This window comes from Saccopteryx leptura, chromosome 1, assembly GCF_036850995.1.
Source record: "Saccopteryx leptura isolate mSacLep1 chromosome 1, mSacLep1_pri_phased_curated, whole genome shotgun sequence".
NCBI classification, from domain to species: domain Eukaryota; kingdom Metazoa; phylum Chordata; class Mammalia; order Chiroptera; family Emballonuridae; genus Saccopteryx; species Saccopteryx leptura.
In genome coordinates this window covers 106,714,238-106,733,316 of record NC_089503.1, presented here as the reverse complement: position 1 = coordinate 106,733,316, position 19,079 = coordinate 106,714,238, and the positions used below count along the sequence as shown (strand labels likewise).

General features: G+C 43.3%; 1 protein-coding gene across 3 annotated transcripts in view; it reads left to right on the top strand.

The window, feature by feature from the left end:
* Positions 1-19,079, top strand: part of RAI14 (retinoic acid induced 14) — a 154,141-nt gene that overhangs the window by 99,590 nt on the left and 35,472 nt on the right. For all 3 annotated transcript variants that reach the window (XM_066373727.1, XM_066373731.1, XM_066373716.1), the window contains one exon: positions 17,773-17,861. In XM_066373727.1, coding sequence (XP_066229824.1) covers positions 17,773-17,861 — 89 coding nt within the window. The remainder of the gene's footprint in view (positions 1-17,772; positions 17,862-19,079) is intronic.

The window sequence follows — 19,079 nt, the reverse complement described above, 5'->3', positions numbered from 1 at the left end:
CTGGGTTTGTCCTTTGCCAAAGCCCCAGGTTGGGCCTCTGCCCCACACCATCAGCTTTGGTTTGACTTTACATTCGCCAAGGCCTGTCCCTCTGGCGTGGGGCCCAGGGCTCAAACCCGGTGAACTCTGACTTGGTAACCAGGACTCCCAATAGGAGGCAGGCTCTGGTTGTTGGCTAATATTATGTTGAGCCTTTTCAACCCTTTGTAATTGTTATTTCTTATCCCTCTTGTGCTCTAGATTGAAATTGCCTTGATAGAAGGGACAGTAACTTTATACTGCTGTAATTACATCACCTAACCCACTGCTCGGCTTGTTGTAGATACTCAGAAAGTATTTGTTGAATGAGTCAATTAACCTTTTCCCACGATGCCACATGTGGAGTCAGTGCTATCAGAATGACAATAGCAGAGGCCACACGCCTGTTCTGAGCCTTCTGGTGGGAGATACGGTGCTTTGGACGGCTTCTTGTATCTCTATAAAGCTTTCTTGGCTCCTGCTCCCCTGGTCCGGCTCTGCAGGTGTCTGCATAAAACAGCCTTTTATCACGATACCAGAGAAAGGAGAGATAACAGTTTCCCATAGTTTGGCCCAAAACAAAACCCACTAAAACGAAAACAGAAAATTTAGAGTAGCAGCTCAGTCACATTGTGATCAGCTGGATAAACTTATGCCTTTTTTAAATAAGATATTATTTATGTATGGAGTACACGGCCAAACTGTTATTTCTAGTCTTTCTCTTTTCTTTTTACTGTGGTAAACTAGCCATAACATACAATTTACCACTTTAACCATAATAGAGTGTACATTGTAGTGGCATTAAGTATATTCACAATGTTGTACAAATCATTTTCGTTTTCTATTTCCAGAAATCTTTCATCATCCCAAGTGAAACCTTGTACCCATAAACACATTCTCTGTGAATGTGCTTATTCTGGATATTTCATGTACATAAGTGGAATCATGTAAGGTGGGGCCCTTTGTGTCTGGCTTCTCTCACCTAGCACAATGGTTTCAAGGTTCATCCTTGTAGCATAAATGACTTCTATGTCTTATTCTCTTTTTAACAGTAGAAATGCACACAGTAGTTATACAAAGATCACCACCTCCATGTTGCACATTCTAAAACTGAGGCCCATGTGATGTAGTTTTCCTGCATTAATTATGGAACTGCTCTAACGTGGCTCTCAGCACGTGCAAGTCCACCATTTTTTCTTTCCACAATACTTATGTGGGAAGTTAGAACTATATGGAAAAGAGAGAAAGGAGATAATTATTTTTTCAGTGTGAGATTTGCCATAACTAATCATCTGTTAACAGTTTCTCTGCTTGGAATATTTCTTTTGGTGATTAAAGTTGTTAACTGATAACTACAAGAATTTAATTTTTGAAGACACCATAGAATTTTTTTTTTAAAGGTGAGAGGAGGAGAGATAGCGAGGCAGACTCCCACATTCGCCCTGACCGGGATCCATCCCGCAACCCCATCTAGGGCCAATCCTTGGGTACTGAGCTATTTTTAGCACCTGAGGCTTATCCGCTCCAACAGTGCTATCCTCAGTGCCCAGGGCCATGTTTGAAACAGTTGAGCCACTGGCTGTGGTAGGGGAAGAGGGAGAAAAAGGAAGTAGGAGAAGCAGATGGTTGCTTCTCCTGTGTGCCCTGACCAGGAATCAAACCTGGGACGTCCATACTCCAGGCTGACACTCTATCCACTGAGCCACTGGCCTGGGCCAGCACCACAGAATTAAATCTATCCAGTTTCATATTTTCTTTCCAATCTAATGTTCTCAGTATGCAGAATGAGAGGGGCTGTTGCTCCTAAGAAACCATTTCTCTTGTCCTTTTGGCATCATGTAATAGTGCAAGGCCCAGGGTTCTTTATACCCATGAGCCCTAAGCAACACTGGTCTTCAGCCTTCTCGCCTTGGCAGGTCTGCGCTTCTGTAGCTGACTTTGTCTAATCCGTGCATTCCTACCTGAGTGCACATGGGTCTCCCTCGCACTTGAAGATTTTCTCCAGCTGTGGAGACTTTTTTGTCCTTGTTCCTGTTCTTTCCGCATGCATTGGTTTAGTAGCACACGAGCTGGTGACTTCCTAGGAGTGGTTCCAAATCCCTGACAGGCCATCGCAGCATGTCCCCTCTGCTGGAGCTCTTGGCCTCACGGGCCCCATGGGGCTTGCTCGGCCAGAATTTGACTGGGACTGTGTATACAGTGTTTTGCATTTGTCTCCGAAGGGCAAGGCCAGGCCACACACTTGAAAGTTAGGTCCTTGACAATACTTGACCTCATTCTCTGCCTGCTAGTTCGGTTTACCCTTTGATTTATCCACTTCTGTACCAAAGTCAGGCTGGAGGCCTATTTTCTAGAGCTTTTGTGATAACCCATTTTGTTATTTTTCTCAGTAGTGTGGTGTTTTCCTATTGCCTGACAATCTGAAGTCCTGATCTTGGCTTTCCAGGGCCCCTGCCACCCCGCCCTCACTTTCCTTGGTGTTGGCGCTCGCCTTCTGCCAGGGGTGGGGCCCTCTGCTCCCGCCCTCCCCTCGGGGAAGACCGGCTGGGCGTTGGCCCAGCCTCCCAGTTCAGTCCAGAATACCTTCCCGGCTGATGTTCTCAGTCTGTTTGTGATTTTTCTTCTCTTTGACCTACTACAATCTTAAGTTAAGACTTTGATGTATTTTCTTACCTTGAAAGAACAGGAGCAACAACCGAAAAGACTCAGCAGCCTAAAAACAACCCTTGTTCCCTGAAAGACTTGTTCCCTTGCCACACAGGAAGCTCGCTGAGGACAGGGACCCCACGACGCTTTTTGTACCGATGTTGGTCTTTTTCACCATCCCAAGCATAGGAGAGGCGTTTGGTCAGCATTTGTGGGAGCAACTTTTCAGGATGGCTCTCATGGAGAAAACCTCCTCTTTTTGCTGGTAAAAAAATCTCACGGGTAAATTCATTAGGGGGAATTAACTTGGGGTCTGAGAGGAAAAGAGCTATCCTGGTGAATGTCAGAAGCTGACTCTCTGCTCTCCCAGCCTCTAGTGCAACTTAAATAGGAAATATTCCACCTTTTCTACCTAAATACCAGATGACCCAGAAAGTCCCAAGAATGAGGCAGCACAGGCAGCCATCCCGGCAGACAAGGTCCAGAACCCTCACAATCCAAGGTCAAGAACCAGATGGGTGGTTTGAATTCTTCATGCCTTTCAGTTTCTTCCTGGGATGTTTCCTTTAGGGATAGATAAGAAACCTTGTCTTGAAAGTGTTCTCCCTCTACAGCTGATCAAAGATGGGTTAAAGAAAAAGAGAGAAGGCAAGTGAATTTGTTTAGGAAAGAGTCAAAGAAGGGCGGTGTCTTCGGTCTTAGGAGAACAAAGTAGAGCAAGACAAAAAGTTACAGCGGCAGGCTGTGTCTACGGAGCCGGGCTTGGACTCACTCCACCCATCTGTTCTCTTTCCTCGGTGGAAGCAAAGTGGGAGGGTACCCTTGCCCTAGACCTTGCACATGGAACAGTCTAATTCAGGGCTCGGGAAACTTTTTGGCTGAGAGAGCCATGAACGCCACATATTTTAAAATGTAATTCCGTGAAAGCCATACAACGACCCATGTACTTTACAATTATCAAATAAAAATTTGGTGTTGTCCCAGAGGACAGCTGTGATTGGCTCCAGCCACCCGCAACCATGAACATGAGCGATAGGAAATGAATGGATTGTAATACATGGGAATGTTTTATATTTTTAACGTTGTTATTTTTTTTTGTTGTTAAAGATTTGTCTGCGAGCCAGATGCAGCCATCAAAAGAGCCACATCTGGCTCGCGAGCCATAGGTTCCCGATCCCCGGTCTAATTGTTTCAAGATGCTTTCCCCTACACTTGGTGTGCATTTCATTGAAGTTATGTGTGTTTGTCTTAGGAACAACCAGACTAAATAAAATCACTGCGGGGATGGGAGTATTTGAAGAAATACCACCCAGGCATGTATGTAGAGATCAATGGAGTCTGCAGACATAGCCCACATTTCAGGAACCTGATCTTTTTGGCTTTGAAAGCAAGAACCCATGCAAGTATGTTTAGACGGCTCTGTAGAGCTTAAGTGTAAAACAGGGGAAGTAGTCCTTGAACACTGCAGAGCATATGATAAGGGCTTTTTCTGGTTGGGGGCTTGTTGTGCTTTGTCTCCTACTGTTTTCTCAGAATAGGGGTGTAGGAGATCTATTATACCAGCAGTTTGTCTTGGAAATCAAGTCGATTTCCTAACCCTAACCCTAACCCATATTAATTTACCTGGAACTCCTACAGACTGTATGTGTCATTGAAGCTTCCTTCCCTGCAAAATCTCCTTCAAGGCAAAGTCACCCTGTCTTTCTTAAATCCTGTTGATATTTGACAGAGGGATAAAGCAGGATATAATTGCTGTTATTCCATAGCCACTCTGGTTTGGGTCACAGAGATTTTTGAAGGTGATGGAACCTCTGCTCCTACCTTGCCAATGAGCCCGAATGTTTGTTTCATTAATCTGCACCAGTTGGGAGGTGCTCCCTGCATCTGAAATGTTCCGCACTCTGTTGTAAGCACATACAAAAGAAGGAGAAAATACAGCCCTTGTCTATAAGATGCATAGCATCTAGCTGAGAAGACAAGACCAGTGGACAGCCTGGAGATTGCTTATGTGCTGAACTATAAAATACTTAACTGCAGGGAGTCCCAGATGGGGAGAGATGGCGTGATGTGAGGTGGGCCTGGAAGAATGGCTCAGGGGGACTAGCGGGGGACAGGGGGAGAGGGGGCGGCCATCTTGGGGGGCACTCTCCAGAAGCACCAAGACCATCCCAAACTGAAAAGAAAAACAGTGATGCACGGCCATCGTTTCCTTCCCTTCTTCTAGAGCCTATCATTGCAGTTCAAGTTCAGGGGCCCCCTGGACACTAGGTCTGTGGTGTTTCTCAACTCTTCATTTTGAAACTGTCTTCAATTAGATTAAGTCTACTGAGAACTCAGGATTTCACACTCAAACGGGGTGTTGTTGTTTAGAGCTACAGCACAGACAGCCTTCCCCCTCCGTCCAGCCCTCTGGCCATGCACTTCATCGGCTGGGCCTACTCTGCACGCAGGGGTCAGGAGAGCCTGGGAAACTCTGTGGTTCGCTGTGATGGAGAGCAGAGCAGGGACAGATGGGCGTGGGTCTCGGCTAACAGGCTGTGACCTCCACCCAGCATGACCCCATGGCAGAGGGCACCTGGAGCAGGAAGGAGGTTCTCACGCTGACAGCAACCAGACGGTTCAAGGGCTGAAGCACACGAGAGTACTTAGCACGTGCCTGCCCCTCAGAAACCACTTCCTCCCTAGGGTCCCTGCAATTCATGCTTTCCAAAACACCACCACCGCCACCCATCCCACCGAATTTGGCCTGTCATTCAAGGCCAGCTTGCTGTCCCTTTCACAAAGCCCTTTCAAATTTCCAAAGCAATTGAACTCATTCTCCTTGCTGTCTCTTCAACCCTCTGGGATTTGATGGGTCTTAGTTACCTATGTTCTTATCTCGTTCCTGTTACTAGACTATCAGGGTTAGAGCTCAGTCTTACCCAATTAATAAGAAAGGAATTGTTATGAATCGTGTTAATACCGAGTGCCCCAACGCTGGGTTATGGGCTTTCATATGTGTCATTCATTCAGTCAATACCCTAGTTCATTCTTTCACCCATTTTAAAGGCCTGTCCTTTTCCCTTTAGTATGTCTCATCTGATGCTCTCACTTGTGCTGGAGTAATTCATGAAGAAGAAATTGTGGATTAGCAAGGTCCGGGAATTAGTACAAATAACCTATTCTCGGCTCTAGGTACCAGAGTCACATTGTAGGGGCAGAGGCGGGGGCGGTCTATTCTGACTACAAGAGACAAACCATTTGTCCTAATGGAGGTTTCCTAATGCCCAAGAGCTATCTATTATCCAGATCACAGTTATGAAACTAAACAATCCTGAAGAGATAACGCTTGGCTTAAATGTCCTGGGGTTTCTTAGCTCTGATCTTTCATCTGTGTCTCCTCCTTCCAGTGCCCAGAAAGGAACCCTGCTGATTCTGTGATCCCATCCTGAGCACTTTAAAGGACAGTGATGCTATTTTTACAGCCTTTATTTTCTTTTATGCCAGCCACCTTTGATTATATCTGTCTGGAAACTTTGGCAGAAAATGGCAACTAATGTTCCCATTTCTCAAACTTTCTGCCCCGTGGGTTGCTCACAGAAGCACCGATGGGGGTCTCTGTTGCCCCTGCATTTGAAATAGCTGAAAACCAGGCAGCCACAGTACTTCCCTGCTGGAGGGGCTTTCTCCCTGGGCTGATAGGGTCCACCGCCCGCTGGCCGAGTACAATTTAGTTTCTCAAGGCTTCTATAACTAGAAGGTATTAGACAGTATACATACTGCCTTCCTTAACCCTTAGATTATAATCTGAAGTGGGAATCCAGACCCTTCAGGATCCTTAAGGGCTGTCCAGCTGAAACATGTGGTATGGACTGAGCCTCACTGGAGCTCAGTGGCCTCCTTCGCATTTAGATGTTGCAACAATTAAGTGCCGTACACCAATCGGTAGGCTGGGTTGGAAGCATCGACTGAGAACTGACAAAGGCTTCAGTGATCATATGGACAAGAGGAGTCAACTAAGGCCAGTGAATTTGAGTGACTCATCACATGCTTAGGGATGGCAAAGCTGAGACCAAAACCGAAGAACACTGACATTTAGACATTTAGTTCATGCTTCTTCCTGCTGTGCCAGTGGTCCTAACAATGAATAGGAACGCATCAGAATTCATTGGGGGGCTTGTTAGATAGAACAAGTTGCTGGGCTCCTCCCCTAGTCTGGGCAGGACCCAAAGAGCTTGCATTTCTAACACATTTTCTGCTGATGCTGGTCTGGGGCCCACACTTTGAGAGCTACTGTACATGTTGGGAAGCAAAATCAAGCTTAGAATAACATAAAGGACATTGCTTCCCTCTTAAGAACTTCTATTAAAACCGGAAAAATCATGGCTATGCCTATTTATGGGCATGCCTTGATGTAAGGAAACTCAAAATAGAAGCTTCAGACTAAAAAGGGCAAATTCAAAACTAAAGATTTGCATTATCTAAAAAAATAATTACTGTCCACTAGGAAAAGTACAGGAAGCAAGACAAAGTCTCTGCCCTTATCGGACGTACAGTCTGATGGGCACACCGCCCGTAGACACATGCCCCCTTCACGTCACGTCAGGTACATTGGATAAAAAAGAGGCCAGGGGTCACCCTGAACAAGCGTGGGAAACGAAGGCCTCTGAGTGGACTCCTGCACGTGGCAGAGCCCTGAATGGCGTGAGGAACCAAACTGTGCCCTTTCCTGAAACTGCTGTCTTGGTGGAGGGAGCGCAGGCAGAGGCCCAGAGGTGGCAGCGTATTTGATGGGAATGAGAGCGCCGGAAGGTGAGGTCAGGTGCAGCGTGTGGGCCACAGGAAAGGCTTTGGATTAGATCCTAATTCTAAGAACTTTATTTCCCCGATTTGCTTTAATATGATTTAACATTATTTTTCCCTCTTCTGGAAAGATGTCTTAGAAAAGGAGTCCAATTCAAGTATAGGCGATTTGAGGTGTTTGGGAAATGCTGAAGCTCTCAAGGGATTATGGAAAGCTGGTTATTGGCATGAAGTATTTCAGATTCATACTGACCCTTGTGACCATCTCTCCTGGGGTGGGAGGAAGGGCTTTTAAAAGAAAAGAAGGGAGCCGTGGGTACCTTAAGGAAAGACTGCTCTTCGCGTCAGAGCAGTGGGTTTGAGTTCTGCTCTTTCACAGATACCTAGACCTCTCTGAGACTCACTCAGTATCTTCACCTGTGAAATGAGCATGTTAGATTAGCTTATCTTTCTGGAACCTTCTATTACTCTGGGAATCTCAGCGTGGCGGGTCCCGGGATGGGTTGGTGCGTGGTCATTTCTTGGTGTGGGTGTGGTGGATTGCTTGATTTAGGGAGTGCAGACTGGTGCAGAGGCAGCGGAGGAGCTGGAAACGCAGTCGTGGCAGCCAGCCTGCTGCGTTCCCAACTTCCCTTGGCAGATTTTCTTGGTATCAGGAGCTGGAATAGAGTGAAGGGGACAAGACAGTTTGGTGTGAGTGAGATTTCTGTGAATGAATATGCCTAAAAAAAAACCCAAAATCCTTTAAAAGTAGCCTTGTGAGCTTGTATTTCCTCCAGCTCTGTTTCTCAGCTGGCAGCCCCAAACCAGAAGAATTGCTTGTTGTTAGTCTGACAGATAGAAGGAACTTGCCAGGCTGTCACTCACAGGCTTTTGAATAGCAACAGTTAAAGTCCCTTTGGGGTTAGGAACCTTAAGAAATATCCCAACCTTGTCCCAAAGTATTTATTTCGGGAAGGTTTGCACAACTTGCTGAGTGCTTTGGTAGGAAGTGAAACCTCCGTGTAAAGCTCGGTTCACCTTGGCGCTCGGGTGTGTTCTCGTCCATCGGAGAGCTCTGGCAGCCCGCAGCGGCCCCGGTGAGAAGCCAGTGTTTGCTTTTTGGCCAAATACTTTTATTTTTTCAGTTTAAACTTTGTTTTCTTAAGAGCAGCCCAGCCAGTAAGTTATGTTGTATGGCGTTTCACAGTCTGCAGGGTGATTTAACAAGCACTGCAAGAGCTCAGCATGGTAGTGAAGGGCCAACCCTGCAGGCAGGATGCCCAGGTTAGAATCCAGGCTCCCCTACTTGTTAGCTCTGGGTCTTCGGACAAGTTTCTAAACTTCTCCGTGCCTCAGTTTCCTCTTCTGTAAAATGGGAATGATAACAGTGACCCTTCCACCCACTCCCAAAGGTTTTTGGGGTTGTAATGAGTTCAGACATAACAAGTACATTGAGCTTTAATAGATATGCTGCTGTTATTATTATTATTATTTTTTTTTTTTGTGACAGAGACAAAGAGTGTCAGAGAGACTGATAGGGACAGACAGACAGGAAGAGAGAGAGATGAGAAGCATCAATTCTTTGTTGTGACACCTTAGTTGTTCATTGATTGCTTTCTCATGTGTGCCTTGACCGGGGGTGGGGGGTGGCTACAGCAGACTGAGTGACCCCTTGCTACAGCCAGCGACCTTGGGTCCAAGCTGGTGAGCCTTGCTCAAACCAGATGAGCCCGCGCTCAAGCTGGCGACCTCGGAGTCTCGAACCTGGGTCCTCTGCGTCCCAGTCCGATGGTCTGTCCACTGTGCCACCGCCTGGTCAGGCTGCTGTTATTATTGATAATGTTGTTTATTTTATTTCCTTGAACATGGTTTAGAGGTGAGGGAATTGAAGTTAAGTACCTTGGCCATGGTGACATAGCAACAAGGCAGCAGCACATCCAGCCACGGTACCCGGGCCTCCTGGGCCACACCCCCTCCCTCTGCTGGTTCTTCCACCCCCCTTTAGACCGCCACCCGGCTGCTGTTTCAGGCTACTGGGAACTTCAGTGAGTTGACCTTCTCTTAGAGGCAAGAAGGGGGTAGGGAGCTTGGGAGCCACAAAACACTTAAGCACAGAAACCTTGGGAACTTTCCAAGGGACAAAAGCAGAGAAATTCCAAATATCAATAAGCAGCGAAGGGATCAAAGCAGCATTATGTAAATCTCCAGGCTGCTGTTTGTGCCTCTGAGTTACATCTCTGTGGAAGGGCCCAGCTGAGCTTTATAAACAAAGCTAAACATTTCCTATTATAATGAAACTTAAAAAGCATTTCTTTTTTTTTTCTTTTGGTGAAACATCCATGGGTTTGTTTGTTTTTTTTTAAGCTAAGGGCATTATGTTTTCAAAAGAACTTTGAAACAATGGATGCCTTGGTAAGAATGATGGCGCGAGGTTCTTGTCATCTCCAAAGAGCTGTGCTTCTCAAATATCCATGTCCATGTGCGTCAGCGGGGAGACTTGAAAAAGGCAGCTTTTGATTCAGTAAATGTAGGGTGGGGACCAAGAGCCTGCGTTTCTCCTAAGCTCCTGGTCCATGGACCACTCTTAGGGTAGGCAAGACTTAAGCTTTTGGAGTGCTGTCACTATCTGGAGAGTCACCCTGCTATATTCCTGGGCAGGGACCAGCGTCCCTGTCTCTAGGCCTGGGGTTAGAGAATGGATAAAAGGTTTTTATACCCCTCACTCCTCCACTGAACTCTTGACCTGTCTAAATGCAGAGATAAACAAGCCAACAATATATCTCATGAGATATAGTGCTGTGCAGACTCTTGAATGACATTTCTTGTCTTTAAAAGGAAAGGCCACACTTTTAAATCAGGAGTAAAAAGCCCACGTAGAGACAAAGCCAGAGATGTTCTAAATTTGTTTTGCACTTATTTATGTTATCAGGGGACATTTCAGCTGATAATTAACTAAAATAACCTCAAAAGGTTCGAACATTTCGCCTCTGGAAAATTAAGGTTGTAATTAAAATTCTCATCTCTTAAATTGAAATCTTCCAGATAGTAACAAGTCTTGGCTGCGATGTGGAGAAATGGAGCCCTCCTACATTGTTGCTAGGGAATATAAAATGATAGAGCAGCGTCAGAAAATGGTTCAGCACTTTCTCAGAGTTAAACATGGTTGCCACATGACTCGGCAGTCCCTTCCTAAGTATATACCTACGAGAACTGAAGACACACGAACACTTGTTCGTGAATATTTTAGCAGCATTATATGTAATAACCAAAAAGTGTGAACAACAACCTAAATGACCATAACCAATGAGTGGATAAACAAAATGTAGTAAATCTGTACAATGGGATATTTTTAAGGAAAGAATCAAATACTGATACATATTACAACATGATGAACCTGGAAAACATGCCAGAGGTGGGAAGCTAGACACAAAAGACCATGCATTATATGATGTCATCTTTATGAAATGTCCAGAATAGGCAAATCCACAGAGATGGAAAGTAGATCAGGAATCGCCAGGGGCTGGTGACATGGGAATAAGAGGGGACTGCAGGAGGGTACAGGTTTTGCAGTTTATGGTGATGAAGATGCTTTGGAACTAGACAGTGGTCCTGCTTGTACAACTTTGTGAACATACTAAAACTAACTGAACAGAATGTTTCAAAAATGGTGAATTATATGATATGTGCATTTTATCAAAAAGATTAAAATCTCATGTTTCTTCAGCATGTATTTAATTTTTTAAAATTTTTCCATTGATTTGAGAGAAAGAGAGAGAGAAGAAGGGAGGTGGGGAAGGAGAGAAAGAAAGAGTGAGAGAAAGAAGCATCAAGTCATTCCACTTAGTTGTTCTATTTAGCTATGCACTTATTTGTTGCTTTTCATATGTGCACTGACTGGAGATCAAATCCATAACCTCAGCGTGCTGGGATGATGCCCTATCCATTAAGCCACCCGACCAGGGCCTGTTTAATTTGTTTTAATAGAATTCTGTTTTAGCATTATACATTTGTTTTAATGGATAATCAGAATGTCTCAACCTGGCACTATTGACATTTTGAACTGGACAGATAATTGTTTGTTGTGGGGAGCTGCTCTGTGGCATTTGTCAGCATCTCTGGCCTCGCCACATTAAATGCCAGTGTAATGCTCCCACCCCACCCCTTGAATAATCAAAAATATCTCCAGATGTTGCCAAATACATGGGAGGAGAGCAGCAAAGTCAGCCCAGCTGCGTGCCCCTGTTGATCTTCCGTCTTCCTACTAAAAGCCAAGGTCTCTGAGCACAAGGAGTTTGCTTTTGTTTACCACGTGTTTGTCAGCGCTTAGAACAGTGTCTGGCACATCGATACCTTAGTCCCAGAATAAATGTCTGAGTGAAAGGATATATTTAGCTATAGCCGTACTTTAAAAAATATACAACTAGTTCAGAAAAATACAAAAAATATATATATATACAACTAGAGAAATCTCAAAACTGTCCTGTACTTGAGTTAGTTTCAATTCTCTAGAATGAACATTGTCAAGAACACTATCTTTGCTTTAGGATGGAGGCATCATTCATCAATCCACTGCTCTGCTTCACCCATCCCACCCCAGCCTGCACACTCTACATAGAGGTGTGTTCTTTTCATCAGCCATCTGTGACACAGGCCATTAGAGGCCACCAACCATACTTCTTATTAGTCATTGCTGACCTGGGACACCAGCTGCTCCCTAAGCCACAGATCCTTGCTGGCCATGCAGACAAGGGTGGCCCCAGTCCATCAGTCACCTGGACTGGCACCGCTGAAGATGCCTACATTTATCAGTCACTGCATAAGAAAGGAAACCTAATCACTGTCATCTCCATGGCCAGGTTCTGTCACTGATTAACCATGTTTTTCCACTCAACAGAATCCAGCTTTCCACTTGAGTATCTTATTAAAAGTTGGCTCTTGTTCAACTTCAGAGGCTAAATGCTAATGATTTGCTGCTGCCAAACCAGCTTTGGGGATTATCACTTCCATGAGAGCACCCGAAAGCAGCTCAAGTGGGGGGCTTTAGACAAGGCTTGGGTGGCTTTATGTTGCCTCAGCTGTCTACAGCTTTGTTCCTGAGTTTCCATTCAATGAAAAAGCACATAGCTTTTATTCTCTCTCCTTCTCTCCTTTCTTCCTCCCTCTTTCCCTCCCTACCCCCTTCCTCCCTCTTCCCTTTCTTCCCTCTTTATTTCTTAAGTGGTGGTAGTTTCCGTTTCATCTTCTGTAGCCAGCATGTCCCAGACTCTGTGTCTTGCCTTATGTTGGTGACGCTATAATAGTGGCTTTTATTTTTCACTGTTTACTGCATGCTTGACATACTTTGCTCAGACCTTTTACATATAACTCATTCATTCCTCACCGCCCATGTTATAGATGAGGAAAGTGGGACACAGCTTCCCGATAACATTCTTCTTCTTATACTTCCCCATCTGACATGTTTGTCCCTCCTCTAAGCTTTAATAAAGCTGTGATTTTGTAAGTTTTAATTTTTTAAAATCTTGGGTATTAAGAATAAGACCAGATTTCCTGAATGTATTATAGCATGGCTATTTAATTTGAAAAGTTAAAATGACTAAATATCCAAATTCAACAAGCACAAACCCCAGCAGTGAAGTTTTCCCACTGTGTGCTTCTGTACAGTGGCATTTGCCACTCTCCTGTTTCAGAGCCGCCTCTAGGCACTGGCGCGGGGCAGTGAGAGGAAGAAGACAGGGCTCCCCCTCTCAGCAGCATTCTCTCTAGGAGGATTAAAACACGACACAGCCTGACCAGGCAGTGACGCAGTGGCTAGAGCGTCAGACTGGGATGCAAAAGACCCAGGTTCAAAACCCCGAGCTCGCTGGCTTGAGTGCAGGCTCGCCAGTTTGTGCACGGGGTCACTGGCTTGAGCATGGGATCATAGATATGACCCCCATGATCACTAGCTTGAGCCCAAAGGTCGCTGGCTTGAGCCCAAGATCACCGGCTTGAGCAAGGGATCACTCACTCTGTTGGAACCCCCTGATCAAGGCACATATGAGAAAGCCATCAATGAACAGCTAAGGAGCTACAATGAAGAATCGATGCTTCTCATCTCTCTCCTTTCTTGTCTGTCTGTCCCTATCTGTTCCTCTCTCTGATTCTTTCTCTTGTCTCTGTAAAAACAAACAGAGAAACACGACACAGCTCTTGTTGGTAGCAGGTTGCTGTTCAGGGGTAAGATAACTAGATTGAATGTGCACATGCTGCCCAGACACAAGGAGATGGGCTGTTAGGGAGATGCTGACACTCATTTTATTGTCTTAGTTGTGCCTTATTTCTTCTGCATTTTCACAGCTTTCATAAAAACAAAACGAAGCTAAGAAAACATAGGCTATAAAATCTCAGACATTTCTCATAGCAGTAATTTTTTCTGATAGATCTCTTTGGGCAAGGGAAACAAAAAATAAATAAACAAATGGGACTATATCAAACCAAAAAGATTTTACATAGCAAAGGAAACCATCAGAAAAATGAAAAGACAATCCACTGAATGGGAGAACATATTCACCAAAGATATGTCTGATAAGGCGTTAATATCTAAAACTTATAAAAACCTTATACAACTCAACACCAAGAAAAACAAACCATCCAATTAAAAATGGACAAAGGGCCCAAATAACATATATCCAAAGAGGTGGCCAAGACATGAAAATATGTGCAAGGTCATTAATCGTCAGAGAAATGCAAATTAAAACCACAATGAGATAGCACCTCACACCTGTCAGAATGGTTATCCTCAATAAATCAACAAAAACAAGTGTGGAAGAAGATGTAGAGAAAGGGAACTTGCATGTACTGTTGATGGGAAAGTAGACTGGTGCAGCCACTGTGGAAAGCAGTGTGGAGTTATGTCCAAAAATTAGGACTGGAACTACCTTATGACCTAGCGATTTCACTTCTGGGAATATATCCTAAGAAACCAGAAAAACTTAATTCAAAAGAATATGAGCACCTTTATATTTATTGCAGTATTATTTATAATAGCCAAGGCTTGGAAGCAAAGTGCCCATCAGTAGATGAGTGGATAAAAAATGCTGAAGTACATTTAAATAATGGAATAAATACTACTCGGCCATAAAATAAGAAGGAAATCATTTGTGACAGCATGGATAGACCTGGAGAGTACTATGCTAAGTAAAATAAGCCAGTCATAGAAAAACAAGTACTATATGACTTCACTTATATGTGGAATCTAATGAACAAAGTAAACTCACAAGCAAAATAGAACAGATCCATAGATACAGAGAACAGACTGACAGCTGACAGAGGAAAGGGAGATTGGGGAGCAGGGTGTAAAGGATAAAAGAATTAAACAAAAAAACAAAAGCCTCATAGACACATGCAACAGTATGGTGACTACCAGAGGGAAGGGGGGTGGGAGGAGGTAGAAGAAGGTAAAAGGGGGTAAGAGGTGCTGGAAAGAGACTTGACATTGGGTGGTGAACACAATATGATATCAGGTGATGTATTATAGAATTGTATACCTGAAACCTATATAATTTTATCAACCAATGTCTCCTTAATAAATTCAATAAAATTTTTAAAAAGGGAAAGAATAAAGTCTTAAAAAAAGAAACAAGGCAAAGCTAAATGAGTACACTGACCCATTTTGTTTCTCTTATTTTTATTTATTATTTTTATTTGAAATTAAATTTGAATGGGGTGACATTGGTTAATAAAAGTACATGGGTTTCAGGTGAACATTTCTGTGATAACAAAGATTTCATTTTGAAAAGTAGTCTCTAAAAAAGATTTCATTGTAGGGTTGAATATTGAGTCCAGCTTCCTAACACTTTACTTCTCCTGCCTTGTAATCATCGTTGACCTTCCAAATAATGATCTTGAAATCCTACAACTCCCAAATCACCCACAGAACACCACATCAGACTACATTTCTCAACATACAGAAGCGGCGTACAATAATGCTTCATTGCAACATGTGTCTGCAATTTTAACCACCTGTAAATACAGTCTGCAGTCCAGAGGTATCTGAGAGGTCTCAGAGTTGGAAAAATAAATATTATATGGGGAGGTGTTGGTAACTAGGAGGGGCCCATGGAGAGGTTCTGGGTGCTAGGAGATACCAGGAAGGCATTTGGGTCTCCGGCCACGTCCGTTTCTTCATTAGTATGGAGATAAAATGGCCATGCTCCATTTGTGAAAATTTAGCAGGTTCTACAATTATAACGTGGTTTTCTTTGTATAATTATGCTTCAAACAAAAGTTATTTAGAATGGAGCGAAGTAAGTGTACAGTTATTCATATGACAAATAATACCATAATTATTAAATAATACTACAAGAGTAAACTGTTTCGGGTATTCACATCTATAAACCTACTTTTGCCACTCTCTGTATATTGACACATGTATGTTTGCGTGTGTGTACACGCTAATCACTAATTCTGGTACTCCTACTTATAGGATGTGGCCGCCCTCTTGTCCAGATAGTTTTTGTTTCTCCCCTAGTCATAGGATACAGCAGAGTGAATAACTTAGAAGCAAACACAAAGACATTAAGAAAAGAAGATAAATATTAATGAATATTAGGGTTTAATAATCTGGGATATTTAGATTAATTACCTTGAAAACAGAGTTCAGTGATTGAGACTGACTGGTGACTTCATGTCGTCAAGAGCAATTAAATTATATAACGTATACTGTTACTAAGGCTGGGGAAATTTTAGAAACCTTTCACCAAGATCAGTTTAACAATTCGGTGCTTAAAGGTGAACTGATTGTAAAATTGTATTAGCCCACCGATGATGGAAAACAGGGGTGTAATTGTACTGCCCTTCAGGGAGGTTCCTTTGGTTAGGCTGTATTTAATCAGGAATTCCATTTCAATAAGTCACCACATTCCCAAGTCTTTCCATATGATCAAAGTTTCACGGTAATATAAAATCATCTACAAAGTGGACTTTTGACTGTAAAGAAACCTTACACATTAATGGCTGTACAGATGAAGAAATAGTTGGGGTGATCAGAGCCAGGTAGGCTAAACAATGACTGTTAGAGCTGCAGGAAGCATGGGGTGTCATCTGATTCAGTCCCTATACTTTACAGTGCTGGAAATTTAGGCTCAGAAACTGACTTCCCAAAGGTACATTGCTAACTTAAGGTTTCTCCATTTTCTGATCTGTCTACCTTTACTCAGCCTAGATCTCTAGAGCAGAGGTGTGGGATCAAGCTGACATGGGTTTGAATTGATTTTACCTCTGGGATTGGCTAGTTGGGTGTGACCATGGGCCCTAGTAACAGTTATAGCCTGTGAAAAAATATTTCCTGGGCAATATTCAGAGGTAAAGACACTAAGGGGCTACATGGCAAGGATCCTGAGAAGGTAGCTCCCTAAAACAGAACCAAGGCAAGTGGATAACTGCAAGGTTCAATGACCTCTCTGTCCATAATGGAGACCTTCCCAAAGGTTTTGGCTTTCTCAGCCTCTAGGCCTGAATGCTGAGTGGACTGAGTGGAATATCCTTTTCTTCTGCCTACTGTAAGAGTGCCCCTCACCCTTGGGACCTGCAGGGATACTTGGTATGGCATTTGGATGATTTGGATATATCCCTTCTTCTAATGGCAAGTCCAAACACGCTGAGCATGGTTTGTACTCCAAATGTCATTGAGTTCTGGAGCCTAATTGTGGGTTATAGATAATGCTGTTTGTACCTGCATGTAGATACCTGCCATCTATCGAGATAATAATAGGACTCACTTCAGAAAGCTGTCATGTGAATGAGGAGAGATAATGTATAGAAGTGGGTAGTAAGAATCTTGACACACTTTATAAAAATTGTGTACAGTGATTGTTATTGAGCTACAACACAACAGTGGATTTGACATTGATGTTGTGTAAGACCTTGATCATTGTTTGGGTTAGACAAGTTCCTCTTTATAGTGTATATTACCTAAAAATAATGGCTTTAGTGAAAGTGCCAGGCAACAGAAAAAAACTGATAAAATTATTTAGGAATTGAATCTGGTTGGAACTCTTTGAGTATTGTGTTGTAAAGAGAGAAATATGTAGTTGAATCTTCCATTTTCCAAGCCTGGTCTTTGGTTTGAAAGACCTGTGACCTAGCTCCTGCTCCATTACTTTAATAAAAGATGTCAGTGAGCAAATGATCAGACCACTTAGAGCCTCAGTTTCCTCGTCGTTAAAAAGAGGTTGATAATATCTACTGAAATGGTTATTGAGCTCAAGTGAGAGAAAGTAAGTGCACATGAAAAGACAGAAAATATTGTCAGAGATTAACTCTAAAGAGTGGAAATCTTAAAGAGATTATTTACGTCTTTTCCAGTTTTCATCTTGCTGCTACAAAAGGACACGTGGAATGCCTCAGGGTCATGGTTACACATGGCGTGGATGTGACAGCCCAAGATTCTGCCGGTATGTGGTCTTTATCTCTTAAGTCAACAGGCCAGCACCAGAGTAGGTATCTCAAAGGTGATTCATTGTGAAAGAGAAGCACACAGTTCACCTCCAATGACGAGGCTTTGACAGATGGTTTCATCATTTGTGCCTTACAGGTGTTTACACGTATTTTTATCTTATATGTGGTTGGTCAGTTAAATACTGCATGTTTCTTATCCCCCATTTAAAAAATATTATTTTCTAAAACTGTATGTTGGGACCAAGCAATATTCCCTACTTTTTGTTTTTATGAATCATGGTTTGAGGTGATAAAGGGAATGAGTTGTTTGGAAGCTCATCTGAGATAATTATGTGGACAGAAGCCGTGATCCTCGTCTGGACCAACTGCCCGTGGTTCTCACAGTTTCTACATTTTAGTGCATCTAAGTCCCCTGGGAACTTGGAAGAAAGGCAGAGAGGGAAGGAGGAGAGCAGGAAAGAAGGGAAAAGAAGCAACAAGCAGCATACACCCCCCATACATACCCAGGCTCTATACTCTGAGATTCAGATTTTGTTGTCTGGAGGTTAACAGCCAACTGGTATTAGTTTTAAAGCTCCTTGGGTGACTCTAATGTGAAGCCAGTGGACAAATGAGGAACAAAGCAAACAGAGAAAAAAAATAGTGGAGGAGCCTTATCTCTATGAACAGTGTTCTACTGGAAAGAGCCCTTGGGATCTCCAGCCTGGGATTCTGCCCCTGCTGGCCACACCAGAGCATCAAAGAAAATACTGGTGGCGCTGTTTCTCTATTGTGCTTGAAAATGTCTGCCTTCTAATAAGGCTTTTGTTACTTTTTACTTGAAAGTGGAGTCAGTCTAACTCTATAGTCATTTCGTTAATCCATAATAGATCTCTTTTCCTCCCCACCCAAAAATTGGCCCCTCTGAATAAGTTATCTGTGGGGTGTGGGGGGAGCCAGTCAGCTATTACAAGAATTATTACTCAAAATATGGTTGGAAAACTTGTGTTTCAGAATTGTTTTCAAAAAGTCTGTGGCCCTTTTAAAAAATATTTGAATCTTCTCAGTGGTTGGAAATCTTTATTCTTTTTGAATTAGTTTGGTTTTTTTAGGACAGGCCGAGAGCCACTGAAAGTCAAGTCCGGTAAATGAGGTGCCACTGGTAAAACCATTTTTGGTCAAAAATAGGGAGTAATCAAAGTAACAGAATGATTTTCCTGAGCAGAGCCACAAAA